The following is a 23,546-nucleotide window of genomic DNA, read 5'->3' as shown; positions in this document are numbered from 1 at the left end:
TAACTATGCTCTTGTTATTTTCATCAAAATATAATCTCTATTTCAAATGATTACTTTTTCTGTGATTCTTTTCCTGACAGTTGTGTTATTAGATATTACTTATTTTGTGTATTCTGTTGGATCTTTTATTCCTTTTTTTGTTTGTTTTTGTTCTTGCCCATCCAGTATAAAGATGTTGGTAACTACTGGGTCTGACTAGGGAAAAATAGCTAAAAGGTTTAAATAAGTTTATTACTCTAGCTAAAAAACCAAGGGTGTGAGTCAGGATTTTATTGACAGATTTTCTTAGGAATCTATTGCTCTTTGTTTTTATTATATTATCATTAAATTGTTTAGGACTAGCACAATGCCCTGTCTGTAATAAGCTTTAAATGAATTTTTGCTGAGTGGGGTTGAATTTAAATTTAATAAGAATTTTATTTTATTAAATGAATATTAAATAAATGTATCAAATAAAATATTCTATTTTATTAAATAAAATTTAATAATGTTTCAAATTAGCTTTTTTATAAGTTCAATTTCATTGTTTTGCCACTATAAAATAAAACTAAATTACATGAAAAATATAATCTTTTCATTATTAATTTCTTCCTTATGCCATCAGCTGGCTCTTTAATAGAAATTATAGCCTTACCCAGTAGAATGGTCTAGATACAGAACAGTTAACAAGTAAAATAGCATAATAGGTGTACTTTAATGTATGTAATTTCAAGAGTCATAAGAAAAATACTCTGAGGGTGACAGATATCTTGCTTTTTAAATGTGACTGTATTTGTGGGTTACTGGTGTGACTACTCAGTCTTTACCTTTCTCTTGTAAATAGAAAATATTGAAGGTCCTATTTACTATTTAGTGAAAACTAGTTACTAAACTTGTTTATTAGTCTGTATTTGCTGTTTTATATAATTTTATATAATTGGTGTTTGCTAACTTACTGTAGGTATTTAAAGATGCTATTTCCTCCTTTAAACAACTATTTCACTCTCAATTTGTGTCAACTATTTAAATTACATTATATTTGTGTAACAAAAGTATTGGCAAGAGTGCATTCAAGTAAAAAAAATCTCTAAAATCCTGGATTCGTCATCTATGCTAATTCTAACATAAGAAAAGTCATTAAATATCTTATTACTTATATGTAGCCAGTAGTTTTTTTAATAGAGTTCATAGTGCTGTGGCAAACTTGCATCTTTAAATAGGTTGATTACTAAGTGAACTATTCTATTACTGTAGCTAATCCTTGTCGGATGCATTTGATCTCACTTTGAGCAGAAAGCAAAATGAATAATTAAAAACTCTTCATTATTTTGAAAAAACCAAGTTATTTTAAATTTTACTTTAAGGAAGAACAACACGCTAACACATCTGCTAATTACGATGTGGAGTTACTTCATCACAAAGACGCGCATGTAGATTTCCTGAAGAGTGGTAAGTCAGCGACGCTTTGAAGTTTTATTTTGTAAAATGTAATATCTGGAAGCCTACTGACAGCTTTGAGAAGTTGTGCAGAGTACAAACCTGACTGACTGTCAGTTCAACCCTCTCCAAAGTTACCTGACAGTATCACCTATTAAGGGAAAGACTAGGCTAATGGAACAAGTATTGAGAAAGATAGCCTTGTCGTAGTTTCTCTCTTGTAGGCAAAGCACCTTGAGAAAGGAAAAAAGAATAGGGGATGACTTGAAAGAGTGATAGACTTACAGCTTGTCTGAATGAAAATCAGTTTTTTTGATATTTAGGTTTTTTTTTTCTGAAGTTAATACTATGAACCCATCATAAATTTTGTTCATGTATAAGGAATCTTGGAGTTAACCTAACATGAAATTATAATCCAGAAAAACTATTAAGATAAATGGATATTGTTTTTGAAAACACAATATGGAAATCACTAAGGACCTGATTTAATGTCAACTTTTAAATATTTATCCAACTTAGAAAGAAAATAGCTTTAAAATATCCTTTGTAACATAAAATATTTCTCTAAAATAGTTGACCGGTAGTTGTGCGCATGACACATGGAGAGCATGTGTAAAGTGCTAAGGCAGCAGTAGGAGCGGAGTGCTGTGGGAGCATGAGGGTTGCGTGTGATCATACTCCAGGAGTTAGGTGAGCTTCACAGAGAAGATGATGGTGCAGCCGGATTTTGATGAGTATGCTCACACTTTAGCCCAGATATCAACAATATCTGGGCTAGATTTATATATTGTGCTTCAGAGTTATATCTCCTAGCTGTCTCTCAGGCACCTAAAACTCAGCATACCCAGAACAGTTTATGAGCTTTGCCCTCTGAGCAGTTCTTCTGATGTTCCCTCTGATGACCCTATTGTCTCTCCAGTTGCATAAGGCAGAAACCTGGGAGTCGTCTTTGAGACCTCTCTCAGTCATTCTTCCTATCTAATCCATCACATTTCTTGATTTTATCTAATAAGTATCTCTCAAGTATATCCACTTCTGAATCTCCACTACCATTGCCATCTCCCTAAAACAGTCTATTATTTTCTTACCTACCATCCCACAGTACCCTCCTAAATGGTCTGTCCCCTCTTGACCTGCTAGCTAGAATAGCTTTCAAAATAAAATGCTATTCCTGACCATGTTGCCCTTAGTGTGAACCCTCTAATGCTTTTCTGCTGCCCTTAGGATAAAGACAGAACTGTTTAAATGTCTTACAAGGCCCTGCACTGTCTGGCCCTGCGTCCATTCTCATGTCGCAGCATAGCCCCTCTCATCTCTGTGTCTCAGCAGAGCTGAAACTCTTCATGTTCCCTCCTGCCTCAGTATCATAACATCTGCTGTTTTTCTTTGATCTAGTATTCTTTCCTTCATTTCTTTAGTGAATTCCCATCCATCCTCTTAGAATTCGAACTAGTTTTCACCTCTTGAAGCCTTCCCTGCTCTCAGAGTAGGCCAGACTCTGTGCATAGACACTCACAGCACCATATACCTCTCCTTCGGAGCTTTGCCAGCTTTATGGTTTTGCATTTGTTCATTATTTTATTAAATCTGTTTATTGTAGACTCCATTAAGGCAAAAAAAATGCTCACTGATATATCTTCTTACATATTTACTTTCTAGATCCCTCATTTTATGTTTCTTTTCATAAACTCATGAGGGTTCAGTATAATTGGTTGTGCATGTAAAGCTTTGAGTAACCATGTTATTATTTAATGGTGTCCCAGGGAAGCAGTTAAAAATTGTTGAAATTTTAAAAATTTCTGCTTCTGACTTCCAGTACAGTGACTGATGTGATTAATTAATGAGGAAATTTGAAGGAAAATTACGCATTTATTTTAATCATAGCTGATGTCCAAACACTACTTGTTATTTTTCTGGGAGACTTTGTAAAAGTGATGTTCTCCCAGAGGTATTTTCTCTTACAGAGTTTAAATTCCTTTGGAAATCTTGGGTAAACAGTTTGAAGTTTGGGACTGTTGAGTAATGTCACTATTTCTCTGGCTTATTTTTAAAGGTGACACCCACGTAGGGGGAAGCAACAGAGAAGGCTCCTTTAGAGAGACAATCACACTGAAGTGGTGCACACCAAGGACAAACAACATTGGCAAGTATTTAAAAATAAATGAAAGGAAAGAAGAAATCAAAAGGTTCTTAAAGTGTCATATACGGATCATTAATTCTTTTCTTTTTGAATTTTTGTGTTTGTTTTAAGGACTCAAGGAGCAAGTTTTTCTTTTTTTTCCTCTCTTTAAATTGTGGAAACATTCCTTTATATTCTTTCAGATCAGTATTTTCTTCTTTTTCAGAATTACACTATTGTACTGGCGCTTACCGGATTTCACCTGTAGATGTAAATAGTAGACCTTCCTCCTGCCTCACGAATTTTCTTCTAAATGGTAACTCATCACCGAATTGTTTTGACTGAGATTGCTCCAAGTGAAATCATTAGTGAGAATATGTGGAAATGTGAACTCTGAAAAGCTATTTTCTTCAATATAGTTTTTTAAAAATATATATTTATCGAAGTATAGTTGATATTATAAAAATATACATTGGTTTAAAGTATGCAACATAGTGATTTGACAGTTATATGCATTACTAAATGCTCACCCCAACTAGTGTGGTTGCTGTCTGTCAACATAAAAAGATGTTACAGAACCATTGACTATATTCTCCATATGTAATTTTCGTCCCCATGACTAATTCATTCTTCAGTATAGTTTAACCATTTTATTTCGCCAAATTGTTTTAAAGTTAAATAGTTTTGAATACCCTTTAACAGTTTTACTAATGTTTAAAAATAAGATGACCTTATGTTTTTCAGACTATTTTATCTAAATAAGTTTTTAAAATATATTTTTAAGTATTTTTAATTAAAAAATTTGACCTTTAGAGTCTAAGTTGATTTTTTCTTGAAGATAGAATAATATAGACCATTATCTTGCCTTCTGAATTTTAGATTACAAAATATATGGACCTGGTTATCTTTGAACATCATATCTTTATCATAAATAAACATTGTATCTTCAGTGCTATACCATGTGATTCTTTCACTTGGTCCCCTGTGTTTCCTTGCATGAAATTTTTTTTAAAAGTTACTGGATTCCATTTACTAAATCTAAATTCCTTATAATCAACTAGGTTTTGGAACCAATGATATGACAAGTCAGGCTTTATCATAAATTTAATTTCATTGTTCTTTTAAGTATGACTTGATTATCAGACTATGTAAAATACAGATTAACATTTGGTCACGTGGAATAGAAAGTAATTGTGATAACCATGCTGATAAGGAGGTTTTGTGGAGGTGAATTGAGACTTGGCTTTTTCCTCCATATGTTTTATAGCTTTGATAACTTGAGGATTATTAACAGTTATCTCACTTTTCTTCTGGATGTCCAGGAAGAAAATTTTGTATGAACTTTGTAACTGAATGACAAATATAACCACACATTATATGAGACTACTATGCTTATTTTGGAAAACTGCACAACTATATCCTGTGACTAGAATTCTGTGACTAGAATTATGACTTTCAGAATGTGAACTGCAGATATACTAAATTAGCAATGCTGAATGCTGGTTAAAATACGAAGATAAGTAAAATGAAAAATCTAGGCATAAATCTTAAGGGAAAAACATAAGAGCCCATTTGAATTTTATTACTGATAGAGTGATCTTGCTTTTGACAGGTCGTTCTGTTTTATTGGAACAGCCACGAAAGTCAGGTTCCAAAGTCATTAGTCATATGCTTAGTAGCCATGGAGGAGAGATTTTTTTGCACGTCCTTAGCAGCTCTCGATCCATTCTAGAAGATCCGCCTTCAATTAGTGAAGGATGTGGAGGAAGAGTTACAGACTACCGGATCACAGTAAGACTCTAATATGTACACATTTTATGTTTTGAGTCTGTCATCATTCAGCAAGTGGTATTAAGTACCTATGATATGCTAAAGTCTGTGACAAAAATGGGTTTGGAGAAGTTATTATTAGTAGATTATTATTATTTAATTAGGTGAATTCCTGTACTACTTAATCAGAAGAGCTATTTATCACTGTATTTAGTGTATACTGAGAAGTGTCTGGATGGCATTGACACACTGGAATTACAGGGAAGAATGGAAATTGATTGGAACTAATATTTTAGGTAGAACTTTATTTCTAGGAACTTAAATGGCAAACAAAAACACTGCAATATTTGGATGCTGCTACTTTGAAATAACATTAAATTTTTATATTTTGAAAGGTGCATACAAGGAAATTATTTATTTGTTTTCGGTAGAAATTCTGTTCTGATTTTAATTTTTCACTGCCACCCCTGGTTTATATCCAATATTTCATGACTGTCTACTTTTTGAGATGGTTATAAAGATTAAATGTGATTATGTTTATAACTGTACTTTGTAAACTACAAAGTGTTATATACTCTAAATAATTGTACTAGGCTTCTTTTTGTTTTGTTTTTACATCTTCTTAAATGAGAAAACTAATAAACATTATAGAAAACTTAAGAGAATATAAATGTCTTTAAAAAAAGGGGAAGAAAACAAAGACTGTAAATAACCTGTTATTACATCATTTAAAGAGAACCACTGTTAACATTTTGATGTCATGTCAAGGTAGTTTTTAAGTAAGCAAATGGGTATTCCAGTGTAATTAGCTCATTCTTTTATCTGTGTGTGTATATGTATAACACAGAAGTAAAGAAACATGAGTGTGCCTTGGTTTTTAAAAAGCGGAAAAAACCATGAATGCATTGGTGTCTGGGGCTTTCTCACCTCCATTGTAATACAGGCTGATAGGGTTCATGCTCAGAAACAAATCAGTGGGGAGGGACAGGTAGACAAGATGGTTCATTGCATAGCGCAGGACGGAAGACTTCAGGAAGACAGACTATTACATGTAGTCCATACTGAAACATTAGAAAATAGTTTCTAATTTTATCTTATTTGGTTATCATTAGGATTTTGGTGAATTTATGAGGGAAAACAGATTAACTCCTTTTCTAGACCCCAGATATAAAATCGATGGAAGTCTTGAGATCCCTTTGGAACGAGCAAAGGATCAGTTAGAAAAACACACCCGTTACTGGCCTATGATTATTTCACAAACCACCATTTTTAACATGCAAGCGGTAAGTGTTAGTTTAAATTTTTCTTCTAGATTAATTGTATGTACCATTTCTCAAGCAAAAAATAAAATATATGAATTTGTTACAGTTAAAGATTAGTAATAGAAAATTGTAGTCATAGATTATCTTGCCATGGTGCTATTTAAAATTAATTGAATTTTTTGTCTGGATCCTTTGATATTTGTTTTTCAAGACAGATTTTCATTTCTTTTTTTAAAAAAATATAACAGGTAGTTCCATTAGCCAGTGTTATTGTGAAAGAATCTTTGACAGAAGAAGATGTATTAAACTGTCAAAAAACAATATACAACTTAGTTGATATGGAAAGAAAAAATGATCCTCTACCTATTTCCACAGTTGGTACAAGAGGAAAAGGCCCTAAAAGGTAGTTTTGCCTTACTTTCTCTATATGTCACATTTATTTGATGCATACTGTTTTTTTAAGCTAACTTATTTCATAGGTAAGTTGTATTTATGGGAGTGTGTGTATATACATTCATGTAACTGAGATGAAATGATATAAAATACAGAAAAAAAAAGCAGAATTAGATACATTAAACTTAGAATTGCACCATTAACTATTGAGAAAGAAAAAAAAGTCTTTTATTTCCTTTACCAGTTGTGACACTTCGATATTTTTTAAAGTGTTCTTATTTCTAAGAACATTATTTTAAATCTTTACTTCAGAGATGAGCAATACCGTATCATGTGGAATGAATTAGAAACACTTGTCAGAGCCCATATCAGCAACTCGGAGAAGCATCAGAGGGTCTTGGAATGTCTGATGGCCTGTAGGAGCAAACCCCCAGAAGAAGAAGAACGAAAGAAACGGGGAAGAAGGAGGGAGGACAAAGAGGACAAGTCAGAGAAAGCAGTGAAAGATTATGAACAGGAGAAATCTTGGCAAGATTCAGAGAGGTGACTTGTTGATATTGATATAGATGCACCCTGGTGCTTTTTAGCATGTCACGTTTTGTGTGTAGCACATTCGAACATTCAGACTTCATTTAAAGTAGTTCATTTAATATGTGTTTATTTTATTGTATAACTGTGGTTTTTTTTATCATTCTTAAAAAAGAGAGGTTCTTACGGGTAAGATTCCTCATGGGAGGAACAACCTAAGACAGGCACAGTCGCAGGGGGGTCATCAGGTGAGAAATTGGGGATCAACAGAGGTGAGGCTTAGAACCTCACCCCCCCTGTTCTGAGAGAAATCTTCTGCATACGTGGATGTTTTATTGCCCTGGTCTAGCTTGGATTAACACATAGTCTACAGGCACACACCTGATCATCTACATTTGCTCTCTTACAACACTAAACTATGTTTTCTACCTTTATCTTGTATTTACCTACCACTTCAGCATTTTATGAAAAATAATAATAATAAAGAGAGAAATGTGGTATCCACATATAAATCAAGTATAAAAACCAAATGAGTATTCATATTTGAACTGACTGTTTATAGTTCATAATGCATGAGCAAAACCAAAAGTTTCTGTGATGACTGCCCTTGTACTGTTCACCATGTAACTTATTCACTATGTAAGAATTTGTTCTCCATGTAAGAACTTCTTCATTATGCTTCAGAAGATTGGAGACTGACGAAAATTAGGCTTGGGGTGGATTAATGATTGTGCATTGAGCATTGACTCCCCTATACAGAATTTTATTGTCGTTAACAACCATTTGATCAATAAATATGAGAGATGCCCTCACAAAAAAAAAAAAAAAAAGGACAGACTTCCAATGGTAAAATAAATTAGTAACCGGGATGTAATGTATAGCATAAGGAATATAGTCAAGATATTGTAACAGCTTGGTAGGGTGATAGCTGGAACCTAGAATTATGTATATAAATGTTTTAGCACTGTGTTGTACACTTGAAACTAATGTAATGTAATACTGTGCGTCAACTACCCTTCAATAAAAGAGAGGGCACCAGGAAAAAAAAAAAAAAAAAAAGAGAGGCTCTTGGGCTTCAAGGGGTATGATCTTTTTATTGTTACTGTTGTGGGCAAAGGTAGTGTTTAAGTTTTTCCTAATTAACATATGACAATCATAATGCACAATGGTTGGTGTCATTATTTGCTTTATGCGTTATGCATAGTTTTATTTCTTTGTTCAGTAAATATTTATTGAATGCCTGTGATGCACCAGCCATTTGACAAGATCTCTGCCCTGGAAGATCATACAGTATTGTGGTACAGATAGGCAAGTAAGGCTGATGACAGCAAAGTGTGGAAGATACTGCCACAAAAATAGGCACAGGACGCTCTTGGGAGTATAGCCATAAATCTGAAAACCTTCCTCAGCAGTACCTCCTTTTCCTTAGTCTGTGATTACTATAACTGTATCAAGGTTAAATGTAAAAAAACATAAAAAGTAATGAAGGCCTATAAATAACAGTATCATAAGATATCAGCTGGCTTCATCCTCTGCCTCCTTGCCGAAACTCAGGCAAAGAACTAGGTAAATATATAATGGCCATGTGGTAAGTACCTTAAGAATTAAACAGAACTTACTATGGAAAATTTCAAACATGTACAACAGTAGAACCAATAGTTACCCCATCATGTACTTTCAATAGTTATCAATTCCTGGCAGATCTCATTTCATACATAACTACTACATCCACTCCCCTCACCTCCACCACCACCCTTCTTACCAATGGGAGCATTTTCAAGCCAATTCTAGAAATCCTGTCATTTCATCCAAAAATGAGTAGAACATTTTTATTCTCTTGGACCTTAGAAGCTCACTTCTTCCTCAGAGCTACTGAGCCTCTGAAATGGAATTGGCTCATTTTAAAAAGAGGAAAAGAACAGTGCTTACATTCAGAGCCCGCTGGTCGTCAAGTACATCTTTATATATTTTGAAAGTGTTTCTGTTCTCTGATGAAACTCAAAATAAACTTGGAGTTAAGTTTCTAATTTGTGGAATGTAAATACATTTCTACAACATATAAATTAGGGAACAAATGATAGTAAAATTAATCTTATTTGTAATTTGAAATAATATTTTGTCCATATCTTTTAAAATTATGAAGTTTCTTCCAAAGGTCACATTTCTGACCTTTTAAATATTTGCTTCTTAAATTTCTATTCATATTTAAAATATTTTACAGCTAACTATGTTAATGAATTATTACATGATTATGATGAAGGAAAAGGGAAATGGGTTTAATTCATTAAGTTCTTTCTCTTGATTTTAGATGGAGGTTTAGCTTCTGATGGTTTACTTTGTGAGAGCAGTTATCTTTTATTTGCTGTGCAAAATCTAGTTTAATTTGAACTATTTAAATTGCTAAAAATTTAAACTCTAAATTTTATTATTTGCCTCTGTAAAAGATTAAAAGGAATCTTAGAACGTGGAAAAGAAGAACTGGCTGAAGCTGAGATTATAAAAGATTCACCTGATTCCCCAGAACCTCCAAACAAAAAGCCCCTTGTTGAAATGGATGAAACTCCACCAGTGGAAAAATCAAAGGGTAAGTGAGTAGAGGTGTGGTCACTGTGTCTTAAAAAGCTTTCAAATTTAGTTCTGCTTTGTACAGTATCGTTTAATGTTGTGTACAGGAGCAATAGGTACTAACAGTTTCTGGAAGGTGATTAGGAGATTCGTTGTTTACAGCCTTGGAAAATACAGGCAGTAAGTATCTTTGTCATCATTAAAGAATAACTAGTGTCAGACCTTCATTAATGAAGGCTTTGGAGTATAAGCACTTTTATACAGTCTGTACTTAAAGAAATTTCAACTTTGTAATCTTGAATCTGTTTATGTTCCTGAAACTTTAGTAAGTCCTAGGTTATTGAAGACAAACTCTTTTCCCTTAACACTTAATGAACTTATGGAAGGCTCTGATAGCACCCATTTATTGATAAATCAAAATGTGTGAATAAGTTTTAGTCAAGGTATTGTGAAAAATATTTTCATTGTAAAGCCTGTTGTTATCTCTTATTTTTAGGCTAAAATACTTAATTTCCTCTTGAAGGAATTTTAGGCATCACAGATATGATATGGGTTGGGAGCTCCTGAAATCATTGTAGGCCTTAGTTTTCTTGAAGATAAGCTAGATTTAATACTTTCAGGAAAAATAAGAAATGGTAAGACAGAGAACTATCTGATATCTTGTCACTATGCCTGTCCTAAGGCAGTAAGACCTCAGGGCCAGCCAGATTGTAGTATTGGCAGCTCATCCCAGGAAGAAGGTAAGGCTTATGTTTTTTTATATGCTTCTGCTGTAGTATATATATCATGATACATGCTAATATTCTCCAGCTTACTGATTTCTCTGAAATCTGAGATAAGGGTGATCTCACCATATTTTCCTTTCAGGCATTTGTTAGAGTGCCTGGGAAATAAACAATTGTTGATAAATTATCCTGTTCTCAAATGCCAAAATATGTCACTGTTGGTTAGGATGAGAAATTTGGGTTTAATCTGAACAGTGCCTCCACACTGCTTGGAAAGTAGAACTCTAAAAATTATTAGAGTGGCAAGAAGTTGCAAGCAACCAGAACACATACTAATAAGAAAATGACGATGGTGTGTGTTCATAGGGTAGAGTTTATATAGCACAAAAATAATTATTGCCATAAATGCCCACTCTTCCTCTTGCTCATGTATATCATTCAGATTTCAGCTTAAGCAAGTCTTTTACAGGGAAGAGCTCCCAGACTTCCTAACTTAGCAATTAAGTTAGATGCCAGAGGGGAGGGACAGGGGGAGGTGGGTGAAGCAAGTGAAGGGGATCATAGAGGTACAAACTTCCAGTTATTAAACAGAGAAATGCTAAAAACAGCGAGGGAATACAGTCAGTAATACTGTAATAATTATATTTGGTGACGGCAACTGGACTTATGGTGGTGATCACTTCATAATGTATATAAATGTGGAATTGCTATGTGGTACCACTGAACCTAATATAATATCGCATGTCACCTATATTATCTCAGTATTTAAAACAGGAAGTTAAGTGAGGTGCTGCTTTGTGCTGCCATTGCACCCCAGGTTGCTTCTGTCAGGAGTGCTGGGAGAACTGCACTGACATGCTTGTCAGCATCTTGCCTCTACTAGCAGCCTGGGCATTTTTAAGGCAGGAGCTTTTTAAAATTTATAATTATGTCAGTATCACCCAATGCAGTCCCTGTCCCAAAGTAGAAATTCAATTATCATTTGTTGAATGAAAAAAGCTTTTTTAAAAGAGCACACTACAAAACCATATATACCTTGATTCCCATTTTTTTTTTAATTTTTTATGCACATATACACTAGCTTATCACTTACAGTTAAATTAAATAGGTCCCTAATGCTTTTCACCCTGAAACATTATGTAGAATGGCCCATATGGGAAACAACTTGATAGCAAATCACTGTCTTGTCTTCCCTTGTTCACTTCCATTCAAGGCTGAGTGTTGAAACAAACGTGTTTTTTCTTTCATTCTGTCTTACAACCTAAGTCACATGTCTCCAGAAACTTATATGGGCCTTTTATTATACCTCAATATCATCTGCTTTGGTAAATGACTTCCAAGGACCCTCTAAAGTGAATTTTATGCCTGCTGTATACTCTTTATATAATACTGGGCTATTCCAAACATGCCCTCTAGATACAGTGAAAACCAATTCAGCGCTCTTTGTGTGATACACTAACAGAAACACCAAAATACAGCTTTACTGGTACTAGATAGGCATTGAAAAAAGATAGCTGTGATATTATGGGTGCTTTTGATTTCCTTCTTTGTTTTGTTGCTTTCTTAATTTTATCTTTCTAAATTTTATCAAATGAACATGTATTTGTCTTATAAGAAGAAAAATGCTTTTATTTTGTTAATGTTATTAAAAATTTACGTGCAGTAATGATTAACTCCTTCGTGTACAGTTCTGTGAGTTTAGACAATGCTCACAGTTGTGTAACCACCACCATAGTAAAAGTATAGAACAGTTTCATCACCCCAAAAAAGTCTGTTGGACTGCCCGTTACTGGTTATCCTACACTCCCCTCTGCCACAATTCCTCATAACTATTGATGTGTTTTCTCTTCCTATAATTGTGCCATATAAATGAAATCATAAAGTGTGCTGCTTTTGAGGTTGGGTTATTTCACATAGCAGAATGATTTGAGATTCATCTGTGCTGTATGTGTATCAGTTGATTTTCTTTACATTGCATTTGGCTAACTTTATTAGAAGCTGCCAACTCATTTTTCGAAAGTGGCTGGTTCATTCCCACGAGCAGTTACGAGTTCTGGTTGTACTGTGTCCTTGGCAGCATTTGCTATCGACAGGATTTCCTTTTTTCTCTTCCAATTAGTAGGTAGTAGTATTTCACTGTGGTTTAATTTCTGTTTGTCTTTTAACTAATGGTGAGCCACTTTTCAGCTGCTTTTTCACCAGCTGCATGCGCTCTTTGATGAAGGGCCCATTCAGATACTTCTGTCATTCTTAAACTGGGCTGTTGGGGTTTTGGATACAAATCCTTTGTTGGATATGTGAGTTGCAAATGTTTTCTGTGGCCAAATATTTATAACTTTGGCAGAGCCCAGGCCTTTAATTTTGATGAAGTCCAATATATCAGTTTTTTTTTTAAAGATTATGCTTTTAGTGTTATGTATAAGAAGCCTTTGCATTATCCAAAATCACAAAGATTTACTCCTCTGTATTCTTTAGGTGTCCTATAATTTTGGATTTTATATTAAGGCCATGATCCATTTTGAGGTTTGTTTTTTTAATATGTCATAAGTTGTAGGTCAGTGTTTATTTTCTTGTATATGATGTCCTCCTTGTTTCAGCAGCATCTGTTGAAACTACCATCCTTTCTTTGTTGAATTGCCTTTGTACAGAAATCACTTGATTTTGTATGTGGGAGTCTCTTCCTGGGTTTTCTTTTATGTCCCGTTGATCTGTGCATCCTCTTGCCAATACAATACTGTCACATCACTACAAGTAGAGTCTTAAAATCAGGTAGTGAGTCTTCTTTTTCCTACTTTTCGAAGTTGTGTGGCTATTCTAGTTCTTTTGCCTGTTTCATATTGTGTACAAAGTAGTTAACATAGCAAGCCTAAGGCTGTTTTCATTAGAAGAGCCTGCTTGCATGATTTGCCCTTAGCTGGCATCCAGGAACTTGGCTTGTAGAACATTTCCTAAGTGATGGGAGTCGTTTTGCCTTAACATCGGAACCAAACACCTGCTTTCCTTCTAGGAGTCTGGAATTTTACTGGTTGTATTTGGCAGAAAATGACTGTGTGATTAGCCCCCAGTGACTTTCCTGGAAGAAGTACTGTGCACACATGGCTGTGGTTTTGCTGCTGGAGAGAGTACGCACTCAGCGTGAGCCCTCGCTGGAGGCAGAGAGCGTGGGAAGTTTGCAAATGGACTCCTCCAGTCTTTGCGTGGTGTTTCCTTCCCCCAGATCGGTGACTGTATGCTTACCGTGCAGTGACTCTTAGCCATGACTCTCACTTTGTGTCTAGTCATTTAAGTCCTTCCAGCAAGTCACCAAACTAGGAGGTGGTCCTGGGGACCCTTAAACACATGTAAGTTTTAGAATAGGAGAAAGATGGTAATTGTATGGAGTGAAAAATAGAATTAAAGGTAAATTTTTTAAATTTGTAAATTTAGAAGTAATGAATTATTCTACCTTTTTTCTCTTCTTTCAATTACAACACCAGGGCCTGTGTCCTTATTATCTTTGTGGAGTAATAGACTCAACACTGCCAATTCCAGAAAACATCAGGAGTTTGCTGGACGTTTGAACTCTGTTAATAACAGAGCTGAGTTATATCAACATCTTAAAGAGGAAAATGGGTCTGTATTATTTACTGTAGAAGCCGGCTTCCTTAATTGCCTTACTATAATAAGTTTAAAAAATATTAAACATTCTGTTGTGTTCAACAATTTTTTATTACTAATATTATGAACTGATACCTGTTGTTATAAAGAGAAAAAATTAACAACTTTGAGTCTTGATTATTGAAAAAGCCCTGATTATGTTGATTGTAACCCTAAAAATATTTTTTCCTTAGAGCATTGTTTTTCACTGCTCAGTAAACACAATTGAGGGAAAAACAATCATAGAGAAAACCTAGTATGCAACACTGAATCTGTATAAAATAACAGGGGGAAAATATTTTCCCATTAAGTAACACAATAAAATTACTGATTTCAATTGAATAACTCTCAGTTTTGATTGTTTTAATCTCTTTTTTTTAGAAGACTTCTTGAAGATATATTAGTAAATGCATTTCTTTAGTGGAAAAGGAAATCCTTGACTAAATGGGAGAGATTATTTTGATTAGTTTTGCTTGGAAAGGTGTGGTGGAAAAGGTAGCCTTTAACGTAAAACCTTGGGAAACTCAATCTCTCTTGGCCTTAATTTTCACGCATCTGCGAAATTGGGATGTTAAGACTCACCAGAGGAACCCTAACTTTACTCCTTTTCTGAAGCGCTGCTGTTCTTCTGTGAATATATTAGAGTTAATTTCATGTGAAAGATAAGGGGAAAAAAAATAATGATAATAGGTGAATGTTTTATTTTATCAATTCATTTCTTTTCCTCCTATTTTTCAGAATGGAGACAACAGAAAATGGAAAAGCCAGCCGGCAGTGAAGAGTGACTTGAGGAACTAAATTTACTATATTGCATAAATATTTTGGGCAGAATTTGATACGAGTACTTTTACAGCAAGATTGTATAGTTGTATGTTGCCTGGACTAGTTTTTACATTTTTAAAACATTTCAACTATCTTTTTTGTATTAATTGTAAAATTGGCACATATATCAAAAATATACATTTGAGATTTGTCCTCCTAAATCACACAAATTTATTTTATGGTAAAGGGTGTTCCCTCTAGAAATGTTTTTTAAAAAATTCTTAGGCTTCTCTTTGCCAAATAAAACTATTAAAATATCTGAAATGCAAAATACTGGAGTATTCCTTTAGGAAAAAGATAATCATTTAATGACTCAACTTTTTAGAAATTAAAAAAATTTATCAGAATTTAGGTGAATTTTGCAATATTCAAAATAAAATCTTGCCTCTCCATCTACAGCATATATACAGTGCGTTTCGAAAAATGGATGTTTTTTGTTGGTTTATCTTGTACTTTAAATTATTTTGCATATGTGTTATCCATTTAAAAGCAGAATTTTCAGGTTGTTGGTATAAATTTATATTTACCCATATTAGAAAACATGTTTTTCTGCTAGGCACTCTCTACTGACTTATCATATTGAAGGAGGAGCATAAAGGAAATTATGTCACAGAGAAGAAAGTTACTGGGTTATTTGTTTTTATCCCTGGGTAGAATCTTGGTAGAAATGTCATGGTTATGTGGTGTACATCTGGTGAGTTTTCTTAAGTTTCTTCATCTGGAATCTCATGTTATTTCAATGTTAAATGTTTATTCTAGGCTTGCCATTTTCCCTTGAGTGTTTAGTAGAGGAGGAAAAAGCCCTTTGTTTAAACATAGAGATTCAGTATTTCGATTAAAAAAATAAACAACAAACCTGGTATTTAAAGAAGGGTTCAGCAGGCTGCCTTGTCAGTCCAGGGAAAATTACATCCCTCTCTTGTATCAACTGTCTCGTTCTCAGCCCTTGCACTAGCCCTCTCCCCTAGGCTAGAGCTATTTTTATTCCTTATCACTGTTTAGATAGACACCTACACAAGTCATGCACAAGCATGACAGGCCTAATTAGCACCTTAGACTTGCAAGATTTAAGGAGCTGTAATCCAGTACTGAATTATTACATCGTATTTGCTTCTGTTTGGGTTCTGATATTCTGTGTCTTATTCTTGATACCCATTTTCCAGCTTGTGTTCCATTGGAGTCCCTGTTTATTTCTGGATCCAAAATCTTCCTTTACAACCCAACTTCAAAGACTGGGATCATTTTTACTCTCATTTTATGCTTTTCCTTTTCCAGTGTGTTACTTACCTGTTGACAGTCTTATCCACATTTCAGTCTCATTTTTAGATACTATTTATAAACTCCTGTTACTGTGCTCTGCCAGCTGGTGGTATTTTCTATGGCTGCATTTTTTTAAAATTCTTTTTATTGAAGTATTGTTGATACACAATCTTACATTGGTCTCAAATATACAACACAGTAGTTTAACAGTTACCCACATTATTTAAATCCTCACCCCCACTAGTGCGGAGGCTATCTGTCACATAAGATGTTAGAGAATCATTGACTACATTCTCCATGCTGTACTACCAGCTCTGTGACCAGCTTCTATTATGATTGAGAATTGAGAATTTTTGCACCCCTTCATTTCCCTTACCCTCCCCACTCACCCACAACCCCACCCACATGGCAACCACTAGTCACTTCTGAGTATGAAATATGCTGTTTTGTTCCTTCTGTTTTGCTTTGCTTTTATATTCCACAAATAAGTGAAATCATACCAAATTTGTCTTTCTATGCCTGGCTTATCTCACTTAGCATAATACCCTCTAGATCCATCCATGTCATTGCAAATGACAGGATTTCTTCTTTTTTTCCATGGTGTATATGTCCCACATTTTTTTTTATTAAGGTATCATTGATAAACACTCTTATGAAGGTTTCACATGAAAAACAGTGTGGTTACTGCATTACCCCATATTATCGAGTCCCCCTATACCCCATTGCAGGCACTACCCGTCAGTGTAGGAAGATGTCTATGGCTGCATTTTGAACTCTGCTGCGCCAGTGGCTTTCTGTGTTACTCCGTGCTGTTGGTATCAGAGTTATCCTGCCGACTTGTTCCACCTCCTTTACCAGAGGTCTTTTGAGCATCTCCGGCTCCTCTCACCCCCACAAAGGGTCAGGCTGTACTTGGCCTTGCCTTAGGGTATATATTCCAGCCTTTTGTGGAAGTGACCATCTTAGGACAGAAATACAAGAATGACTGTTATTTGTTGGTTCTTTTGAAACACTATCCATATTGAGGATTTTCTAGTCAAGAAAAGTGGACAAAAATTTAAATTAAAAAAAGGTATCCAGCCAATACTGGAATCTAAGCTTAAGCTCAGACCTAGTGATTGCAGAAATCAAAGTTGCCCCAGACAGAACAGAGACACTTTCAATTAAAACATTCTGATGTCAGCATCATGGTAGCAAAAGATGTCTCTCATTTTTGCTCCCCCCACAAAAGCAAAATTTATGAACTGTTTTTGTTGGCACCCATCTATGTACAATAGTGCCTTTGAGGGGGCTGTGGGATCCACCATCATATGCCAGGGGACCTCTGCAGATCTCAGTCGCAGCTGTGGACACCTCAGTAGCTTGTGAACTGGATTCAGTCCCTCTCGGCAACAGTCTGGGAGCCTCAGGGAAACAATCACCCACGGGCAAGAGAGCCTTTGTGGAAATCCAGGTTCCTAAAAGAGAAGTTTCAGCACACCGGTGGAGCAAATAATATATATATATATACGAGTCTGAAGTTACTAAAGTGGATTAGAGAAACAGCTTGACTTCACCCCCGTCACCCTTCCTCCGGGCTGCACAGCTTGGGGCCAAGAGAGCCCTCAGCCCATGATTTCTCCCATGGGAAGGAGAGTGGGTGAGTGAGCACTGGCTTCACAGTTGTACAGGGTGTTGCCAAGGGGTTTCCTCTCTTTCTTGCCCCATGCCGAGTACTGAATTGCAAACTACAAGACTTGAGGGGCAGACAAAGGCTGGGCATTAAAGGGACATGGATCCTACGAGCTGTACTGTGGACCGTTGAAGCCTGCCTGCAAGCTGCTGGGGACATCCTCACGGATTCCCTCACAAGTGGCCATGGGCAGCCCCCCAGCCCTCTGCGTGCCTCACACACCCCCAGCCTGTGCCCAGCCTGCTGTGCTCCCAGTGGCAGTGGTGAGAGGAGCCTTGACAGACAGCTAGCTTCTGCAGAAAGCTGGCTTGAATCTGCAGGCCAAGGAGGGACCACAAACTTGAGGTTTAGTGCCACTTTGGGGAATGCAGGCTGTCTGCACTCATGCATTGCAGGACTCAGAGAAGGCATACAGGCTTCAAGATTTTACCACAAGAGGGAGCAGGAACTGTGGAGCAACCACCAACAAAACAAGTCCACACACACACACACAGTACGGGAGAATATATTCATAAATGATTTATCCAATAAAGGGTTAACATCCAAAATATATAAAGAACTCATATGAATCAACAAGAAATGATTAAAAAATGGGCAGAGGACCTAAATAGACATTTTTCCAAAAAAAGAAATACAGATGGGCAACAGGCACATGAAAAGATGCTCCACATCGCTAATCATCAGGGAAATGCAAATCAAAACCACAATGAGATACCACTTCGCACCAGTTAGAATGGCCATCACCCAAAAGACAATAAGTGTTGGCGAGGATGTGGAAAAAGGGATCCCTCCTACATTGTCAATGGGATTGTAAATTGGTGCAGCTACTATGGAAAGCAGTACGGAAGTTCCTCAAAATACTAAAAATAGATATACCCTATGACCCAGCAATTCCACTTCTAGGAATTCACCCAAACAAAATCCCTGATTTGAAGAGACATATGTACCCCTATGTTTATTACTGCACTATTTACAATAGCAAAGATATGGAAGCAACCAAAATGTCCATTAGTAGATGAATGGATAAAGAAGACACAGTATATATACACAACGGAATATTATTCAGCCATAAGGAATAAAGAAATCCTTCCATTTGATCAACAGAGAGTATTATGCTAAGCGAAATAAGCCAGGGAGAGAAATACAAATAACATGATTTCACTTATTTGTGGAATTTGAAAACAAACCAAAATGAACAAAATGGTAGTAGATTCAAAAGACACTGAGAAGTCACTGGTGGTTCCCATGGGAGAGGGGTTATGGTGGGTGGGTGAAATAGGTGAAGGGGTTAAAGGGGCCCCAAATCTCAATCATGGTATAAATTAGTCTCAAGGATGAAAGTACAGCATAGAAAATACAATCAATAGTTATATAACATCTTTCAGATAGTAAATAATAAAGTGTCACAGGACCTGCAGAGATGTTCAGAAGATTGAAGACAGACCAAGCCAACCAAAGGATATGCAACCAAAATGCTAGTAATTACTTCCAAAAACCCATTTCCATGGAATGGTGGGAGCAGAAACTAAAGTGCAGTGACTAAAATGCTATGCAAATGAAGTTAGAAGTAGAGGATGTAAATGTGGTCAGCTGTCTCAGAAGTATCGTAACAAAAGTGTCCTTGCCTCATTATGGTACCTTGACAAGGGAAGAGAACTGAGGGGAGGTTTGCTGTTATTTTTGGGTCGCCTTGTAACATCAGCATGATGAGTTTGTGAGTCCCACACCAAGGCCTTTCAGGCTCCCAGACCCACTTCCCATGTGTGTGCGAGTGGGGGGGTGGGGAGGGCGGTCTTCCCACACGTAACACCAAGCAATTCTCAAGCAGCAGCAGGGTGTCTGAGAACTCCATTCTGACGCTGTCTGCCAGGAAACAGCACCAGATTCCTCAGGGTAAGGGCTCCATCCTACAATACTGCCTTCTACCCCCAACTCTAGACGCCCGTGAAAGTCCCAGGCTGTTCCCTGTGCTTCTGACCTACCAGCTACAGACAGGAGGTTCCAGTGACCTCCCCCTTAGGTTCTATTAATTTGCAGAGCAGGTCACACAACTCAGGGAAACACTTAGGTTTACCATTTTAATAAAGGATACCGTAAAAGATAAAAGTGAAAACAGCCAGATGAAGAGATACACAGGGCAAGGTCCCTAATAAAGAAACTTCTACCCTTGTGGAGCTTGGGGCCTGGCTCGGTGGCATGTGGACACAGTCTGGTTCCCAGTGTCTCTCTAACATAGAAGCAGGATGCAAAAGGAAAGATACACTCTTCTCAGGGGTTTTTGTGAGGGCTTCACTGCTCAGTCGTGATTGACTAAATCATTGGCCATTGGCTGATTATAAAGTTCCAGACCTGCCCTTGGGTGGGGTTCAAAAGTCTCATTAATGTGACAAGGCACCCATCTTGTGTTTAAGCCTCTGAAATGTTTTCAGGAACTGTGGATGAGGGCCAAATATACCTGAGAAAAATATGTTTTGGGTTATCTGACCCAAAACATATTTCTTATAACTCATTATATTGCATTTTGTAATCTAAAGGTAAAAATACAAGGGAGAGGTAAAGAATCAATACTTCTTTGCTCATGCATAATAGAACTTTAACCCACTGGAGAATTTTAATTTGTGTCTTTATGCTGAAGTTTGTAATAAGTAACTTGAATTTATAATTTACAGTATTTTTCACGTTCAGAGATACTTTTGCCAATGGTATGATTACTTTCAATAATAAATGAGTCATTAAGTGATTTCCTCATGGCAGTGGTGGCCTGGGTGACATAAATTTATAATGGGCCATCCAGGCTTGGAAGGGGAAATAAGGGATTAGAATTAATTGGTCGTGTGTTCATACAATTAATAAATAATTGCTCTTCTTTTGACAATTTGATTCAGCAATTGTTTATTTTACCTAATTGCTAAATCAGTTAGCCTTGTTCTTCATGCAATTGTTGATGCACTTGGATTTCTGATGGCATAACTTACTTTTCCTCTGGCTAAAGAGATCTGTTTCACAATGCGACAGGAGCTGATGTGTTGGAGGTTGGGACAATGGCAGGGATCTTTGTTTCTGTGGCAAGGACCACAGTTTCTCTGTAGGGCTGATGCAGAGAAGGCGGTGGTACCCCTATCCCTGATGGAAGTGAAGGTGGAACATCACACCCCAGGATGGGTGGCTTTCGGGGCCTTAGCACATACATTTCCTGGTCAGTATTGCTTAAGGTTCTTCCTTGAAATACCAGGGACTGAGGAATGAGGGAAGCTCTACAGTTCTTACAGAAATGTAGGCTGCACTTGCCCTGGCTGTCACCGTCAGTATACACAGACTTATCCACAGAGCCAAAGAGTTCTAATCCAGGGGCTGTTTTCTTTGCTAGTTGAGGTAAGAATGCTCTTTTCAATTAACGACCCATTTTCTGGCTCCAGAATAAGGCAGATTCCACTATATGTGATATGCTCAACTGCACTGATTTTGTACTCTGGTAACATAGCAGATGCGAAGATTGGACGGACATTTCCACCAGGCCTCCTTAGGTAAAACATCACTTCCTTAACTGTGTGGTTAGGACACCGTCTCAGAGAACTGACACTAACCAGACATAGAGCTCTGTTATACCAGAATATAATAGTAGACCCTGGTCTCAAGGTAGTTAGTACAATTTGTTCAGGACTAGTGGAGTTTAGATAGTCAGTGAGTTTAGCAAAAAAACAGACCAATCTTCTCTCTCTTCTTTATGAATGAGTAGACATGGTTTTTTGTATGCATGTGTAAGTGTGGCAGGGGGTACTTTGGGAAGCTCAACAGTCAAAAGCATCTGAGCAACCAGACCCCCAGAATCAGTGGCACAAAGAATAAATTCCTGAGGAGAATATTGAAAATCCAGTTCAGCCCAATTCATGGATATCCATGCATTACTTGATGAGTCGCATTAAGTTGCAGTCAGCTTTCTGAACCTGAAGGGTATCCATTTACTGATTTTATGGCAAGCATCAGGCGACCTGAGTGGCCATCTTCCTGGTCATAAAATGTGTCAGGAGGGATTGGGAAGTGAAGTCTGTGCCCAGTAGTTGCTGTTATCAATTAAATTGGATTAACAACTCTTGGAAATGTGTTGGATTGACCTAGAAAGAGCAAACAAGAAAAACATTTAAACAAATAAATATTTAAAATTTTAAGGCTATCTTGATGGTTGACTTGTTTCCCCCATATTCACTTTTGACCTGATTTATGTGGGACAGTGGGAAGGCATCTGCTGGTACTCCATGGACAGATGTGTGCCTCAGCAGGCCGTCCTGTTTGGTATTTGGGTGCCACATACACAGCTCCAGAGAGGAGTGAAAGGACTGGCTTCTTTCATCTGTTTCCAGCCTTTGATCTGGGGACACTTCCTTCAACTACTCACGGATCTGGTTCATCCATCCCAAACCCTGTCTGGCCTTTCTCTTCCATTTTCTTTCTTCCTCTTCCCTTTCCCTCTCTTCCTCCCTTCTTCGTCCTCCCTGTTATCACCAACTGGTAGATTTTGCATTATAATCTTGATATTTTGCATATTCATGGAGTTTCCTAGTTTCCAACTTTCCTAACCCTTTCAGCCTTAAACTACAGGATTGAAGAAGAGCTTAAAATTAGCTCCTTAGCGGTATCAAGTAACCAAATCTGGGTTATGGGGCAGGAGGCCCAAATGCCGGAACTGACTGTCTTATGTATGTGATTGTGGATGTGGTTAAGAGCTCAACACATAAGTTCAGGACACAAAAAGTTGTATAATTGAGCGGAGACAGTCAAGAACTAGTCCTGTAATTTCAATTGATGCAGTTAAATCTCAAGAAGCTAGAAAACAATTCAAGCTCTGTGTAGGTATGGTTTGGTGCTATCTAAGAAGGAAGACAAGGTGACTGATTATCCCAAAAATGGGTCTATCTATACTATAACAAAGGCAGGTGGCTTTCAATATTGCGGATAGCACTAAGTTGGAAAGAACAGGAGTGTCATACTACTGGAAAAAGTCACAATCAATCTAGAAGACAGATGGGCCATCACTTGATGAAGAGAAAGACTATTCTAAAGCGAGACATGAGCACTGTTGCATATTTCATGGGATTGATGAACAGTGTATGTTCTCACTACTAGGAAGATAAGCTTCAAACAGGCTCAGGTTTCATCAGCTTCACTATTCCTTCCTGATAGAATTGTTTACCTGGGACGGACATGTCCTTAGGTTTCTGGGATTTCGAGTGGAGAGCACATGTTGTCTGAATCTTTGTTGTTTGAAGCAATTCACATTGAGTGAAAGACAAACTGACTGTACGTTGTCTAAATAATGTTTCTGGAACTCTACAGTAAATCCACATAAAATGGTGAGCCTCTATTTAATTTAGATGTTTAAT

General features: G+C 36.6%; 1 protein-coding gene across 2 annotated transcripts in view; it reads left to right on the top strand.

Moving 5' to 3' along the window:
• Positions 1–15,500, top strand: part of INTS13 (integrator complex subunit 13) — a 28,685-nt gene extending 13,185 nt beyond the window's left edge. For both annotated transcript variants that reach the window (XM_036889285.2, XM_036889284.2), the window contains 10 exons: positions 1,344–1,428; positions 3,470–3,559; positions 3,762–3,851; positions 5,148–5,326; positions 6,418–6,588; positions 6,816–6,970; positions 7,273–7,503; positions 9,933–10,072; positions 14,255–14,390; positions 15,153–15,500. In XM_036889285.2, the coding sequence (XP_036745180.2) occupies positions 1,344–1,428; positions 3,470–3,559; positions 3,762–3,851; positions 5,148–5,326; positions 6,418–6,588; positions 6,816–6,970; positions 7,273–7,503; positions 9,933–10,072; positions 14,255–14,390; positions 15,153–15,192 (1,317 nt within the window). In that variant the 3' untranslated portion in view covers positions 15,193–15,500. The remainder of the gene's footprint in view (positions 1–1,343; positions 1,429–3,469; positions 3,560–3,761; positions 3,852–5,147; positions 5,327–6,417; positions 6,589–6,815; positions 6,971–7,272; positions 7,504–9,932; positions 10,073–14,254; positions 14,391–15,152) is intronic.
• Positions 15,501–23,546: the final 8,046 nt, after the last annotated feature.

The sequence above is a fragment of the Manis pentadactyla genome, chromosome 14 (assembly GCF_030020395.1).
Source record: "Manis pentadactyla isolate mManPen7 chromosome 14, mManPen7.hap1, whole genome shotgun sequence".
NCBI classification, from domain to species: domain Eukaryota; kingdom Metazoa; phylum Chordata; class Mammalia; order Pholidota; family Manidae; genus Manis; species Manis pentadactyla.
The sequence above is the reverse complement of the archived record's forward strand: the minus strand, read 5'-3'. Positions and strand labels throughout refer to the sequence as shown.